This window comes from Suricata suricatta, chromosome 12 (genome assembly GCF_006229205.1).
Source record: "Suricata suricatta isolate VVHF042 chromosome 12, meerkat_22Aug2017_6uvM2_HiC, whole genome shotgun sequence".
Lineage (NCBI taxonomy): Eukaryota > Metazoa > Chordata > Mammalia > Carnivora > Herpestidae > Suricata > Suricata suricatta.
This window is the reverse complement of record NC_043711.1, coordinates 104,754,425-104,758,648: the sequence shown is the minus strand read 5'-3', so window position 1 is coordinate 104,758,648 and position 4,224 is coordinate 104,754,425. Positions and strand designations below refer to the sequence as shown.

At 67.6% G+C, this 4,224-nt stretch overlaps 1 protein-coding gene across 1 annotated transcript in view; it reads left to right on the top strand.

Moving 5' to 3' along the window:
* The window catches only part of HRH3 (histamine receptor H3), a 5,283-nt gene extending 2,828 nt beyond the window's left edge, over positions 1 to 2,455 (top strand). Inside the window, exon 4 of the mRNA XM_029917990.1 lies at positions 2,260 to 2,455. Coding sequence (XP_029773850.1) covers positions 2,260 to 2,455 — 196 coding nt within the window. The remainder of the gene's footprint in view (positions 1 to 2,259) is intronic.
* Positions 2,456 to 4,224: the final 1,769 nt, after the last annotated feature.

Genomic DNA, 4,224 nt, shown 5'->3' with positions numbered 1-4,224 from the left:
CCCCCCCCCAGGCTCTGGCCACGCCGGCGCCCAGCGAGCCACCCCCAGGTGTGAGCCACGCCTTGTCTCTAGCCCGCCCTAAATGCCTCGGCAGAATCTCTCAGACCCTCTGCCTGCGGTGGAGGCAGCTTGGCGGGCCGGCCAGAGGGGCCCTTGCTGCCCGACCCGGAACTTGGCGGCCCGCCCCACCTCGCTCCACCCCAGGAGGGAGCGTCCCAGCCACGCCGCCCACGCCCCACAGACCGTCTGGTGGCCGGTGGTGTCCACCCTTTTGCACACGTGCGCTTGGTGTCCTTCCCGAAACAAGTGATCCGTGTGTGCTCCGGGCCTCGTGAGCAGTCTGCCCTGCACGTGCACACACCTGCGCACACCTGCACACGCCCCCCTCGCCCAAGCCCAGGCCACTGGCTCTGCTGCTGTCTGTCCCCTGCTTGAGCCCAGGCCTCGGCCCCTCCAAGTCTCTACGCCTCCAGAGCGCCAAGTGCCCCCAGGAACCCGTGGCCGCTCTCTGCCCTTCCATTCTGGGTGTTTCAGGAAGACAAGAAGAAAACACGTCCGTGAACTCCATGTTCCTTGGCTGTTTAATCAAGAGAGACAAAACTGCTGAAGAGCTCGGGGCTGGATTGGCAGGTGTGGGCTCCCACGCCCTCCTTCCTCGAGCTGCTGCTTCCGGCTGAGCTGCGCCAGCTGCTTCTGCCCACCCCGCCCCCGGGCTCGGGGTGCTGGGCCCTGCCTGGCGGCTCTGGGAGCGGCCGGAGCCCGGACACCTGCGTGTCCCGAAGGCCGCCCCTCCTGCTCTGTCTGCTCCGCCAGCGTCCTTGGGCTGAGGGGTGGGAGGGGGGCCGGCCATGGCGGTGAGGGGCCTGGGGCAGCCCCAGGACACAGGGGCCCGGGAGGTCCTGCAGAGGGGCCGCTGGCCACGTCCTGTGCACCCCGTCGGCGCTGTGCATGCCCGCTCCCCACGTGCCTGCTGCGCTGCCCTGCAGACTTCGAGGTCCACAGTAAAGTGTATTTTTTTATTGGTGCTGATTCCTGAGGACTTCCTGTGGGGGTGGGCTGAGCTCCTGTACTTGGGTCAGGACCCCAGGGGCCCCCAAGACCTCTCAGCAGAGGATGAGGAGCAGGCGTGGAGAAAAGGCTGGCTTGGCCTGTCACACCAGGTTGGGTCCCGATCGGGGACACGCCGTGCCCCCACCCACGCACACCTTTTCAGGAAGGCGGCACTGAGCTGGGAGGGGCTAGCTCCAGTCTTGAGAATGTGACCCACAGCCCCGCCCCCCGTGCCACCTGCCCCCCCCCCCCGCCCCTGGGGCCCAGGGTTCTCTTCTGTCTCAGGACCTTACACCAGGGGCCGTAGGGACAAGCCGAGCTCTAGGGGTGGAGGGGAAGGGATGGGCCCAAGGAGGGGAGCCACCTTGGATAGAAGAGTGTCCTGGGCAAAGGCCTGGAGGCGGGAGAGGGCGGCAGATGGGGACAGCTTAACTGACTGAGCCACCCAGGCGCCCCGACAGATGGGGACGGGAGAAGAGGGTGGCGCCGGGGAAGCCCGGGTCAAATGAGCAATCAGTCCCTGCATGTGCGACAAAGGGGCAGAACCTGGTCCCATCCCAGGTGCTCAGAGGCCACAGGAAAGCGGACAAGGCCAGCACAGCTTAGGGGAGATACAAACTTGGGGGCTCGAAAGCCACCTCCTCCAGGAAGCCTGCCTTCCTTTCCAGCCACTGGTGCCCTCCCGCCCCCGACCTCATGCTCTCTCCCCACCACGGGGGCTCTACTTCCGCAGCACTTCTGACCCCTTCCTGTCCACCCCGTGGCAGACACGGCCTGTCTCTCGCAGCCGCATGCGGCGGGGCCGTCTGCGCCGGTCAGCAAGCTCTGATTCCCTCCACTGCAGAGCGAGGCTGTTCTGGCAACATTTCAAAGCTTTCCTCCTCCAGACACCTCTCGCCCCGCCGCTCCACACGCACCTTCATTTCCCCAGAAAACTTCCTCCCGAGCCCTAAGCTGGCCCCTTCCCCCACTCTCAAGAGACCCTTCCAGCCTAGGAGGCTCCTCTTGTCCTCTCCTTAGTGGCCGGAGGGCGGGGCCAGCCTGGGGGCTGGGCGCTGTCTTGAGCAGAGGTCATGGTCGGGGCACGGGGGGGTGGGGGGCAGAGAGAGCGGGCACCACCCGCTGCGGAGCCCGGAGCTCGGGGAAGCCCTCCTGGCCCTGGGCGCCCGGCACACCGCCAGCCAAGTGGCCTCCCCGCTGGCCCCGCAGGACCCGGCCTGGCCCCCCGGCGGCGTCCGTCCCCGCGGCCCAGAGCTGCCTCGGGAAAGACAAAGAACCGTCGTCGGCAGCGGCGGGCGCCAGCGGCACAGCCAGAGCCCCGGCCGCCCCTCCGCCCGCCCCTCCGCCCGGCCCTCCGCCCGGCCCTCCGCCCGGCCCTGCTAAATGGCTACAAATTGGAGGATAAAAGCGCAGGCTTTCAAGCAATTTTGTCTTCAATCTCTGGAAACTGCTGCTCCCCGAGCTCCTGCATGAGGCTGGAGGAGGAGAGAAGAAAGACACCGAGTTTATTGGGCCCGAGTCCTGCAGCAAACAAACACGCCACGGGGGCCTTTCTCCTTGGCATCGGGCGCACTGGGAGGGGAGACAAAGCCGGGCCTGGGCGGGAGCAGCCCCGCGGCGGGGACTCGCCCACACCAGTACCTACTGTGTGCCAGGCACCGTAAGGGGTGCCGGTCAGCTGGGAGGCAGGTGGACAACCAACTGACTAACAGGGCCATTTCCAAGGGGACCAGGACCGCAGGGGAGGTAAACGGGGCTGGAGGACAGGGGCAGCCGGCGCCCTGGCCCGGGGCTGGGAGCGTGCGTGAGGGGTGGCAGCTCATGCATTCACCACATTCACGGATGCTGGTGGTGGGGCTCCAAGACACCGCGGGGACCGAGCCTGTCACTGGGAACAGGTGCCGGGCACCGTGCTGCTGGAGGGTCCCTCCCAGGCTGGGCTGAGGACTCTATGTTTTCAGGGTGCTGTGCAGGCAGCCCCCACCCTTGTACAGAAGACCAAGTTACCCAGTGTTTCCTCCGGGGAGTCAGGGCCACGGCAAGGGGCGGCTGCAGCCCTGCCGCATGGGGGTGCCACGTGGGAGCCAGGGCACGGGGCGGGGAGACCCACCTCCTGTCTCACACACAGCCAGGACCCCACCCTCCCACTCCACCGGGTCTGCCCTGGGCACCACGGGGCTTGGTGTTGTTGAGGGGAGAGGCCCGGGGAGCCGTGGAACCGACCTCAGCGCTGGGGACTGAACACAAGCACGGGCCGAGTATGTGCTGTCCGTGCTCCGCTGTGCATGTGCAAAGTCACCCCTCCCGAGCCAGCAAGGAGAGGAGAGGAGGGACGGGGGCTGTGGGGTTGGAGTCCTAATGCCCCCGTCAGGCAAGGGCGTCTGGAGAGGGCACGGCAGCCTGGGGGAGGGGACTGCCCCTGCTGCCCGGGGGGTCTGGGTGGAGGCTGGGGCTGAAGACAGGTGTCCTAAGGGAACCTTCAGCTCTTTCTCCTTCCTGCCCCAGTAGGTCTGAGGGGCCAGGCAGGGGCTCCCGGGCCTCAGTTTCTTCCTCTGTGGAAAGGGGTTGGTCCTGGCTCAGGGTTGGGGGGTGATGCTGGAACAGGGGTCCCCGAAGCTCCCCTCCTCCCAGATTCTGTGCACCCATCGCCCATGCTGCCTGCCTGCGCCCAGCAGCGGTGCTGTGCTGACTTGGGCCTCCCGTCTCCCAGCAGGCAGGCTGGCTGGAGGGCTGGGTGGGGGGGTCCCCACTGCACTGGCGCCTGGGGGGCTCACCTCTGCCCCCTGCTTTCCTTCCTTTCTGTGGAAATGAGCACAGGATGTGGGCTCGGCTGGGCGGGTCACTTTCCAGCCGTGGGCCTGGGCCGGGTCCCTCAGCCCCTACAGATCCAACAGCCCCTCACCGGGCTGCGGATGACAAAGGACACCTTGCACCTGACACCTGGGGGACTGGGCCTGGCCCTCCAGTCCTCCCGGCACATCCAGTGACGCCGACCCGCACTGGCTGGGGCCGTCCAGCAGGAGCTGGGGAGCCTACGGGAGGGGCCGGGGTCAAGCCCTGCAGGGGCCTGAGTGTCCCTTGGAGGACACAGGAGGGTCGGCGGGGATTGGGCTCCAGCAGGTCAGGACCAGGGCAGGGGCTGGAGCGGCCCGGGGCGGCGGGGGGGGGGGGGGC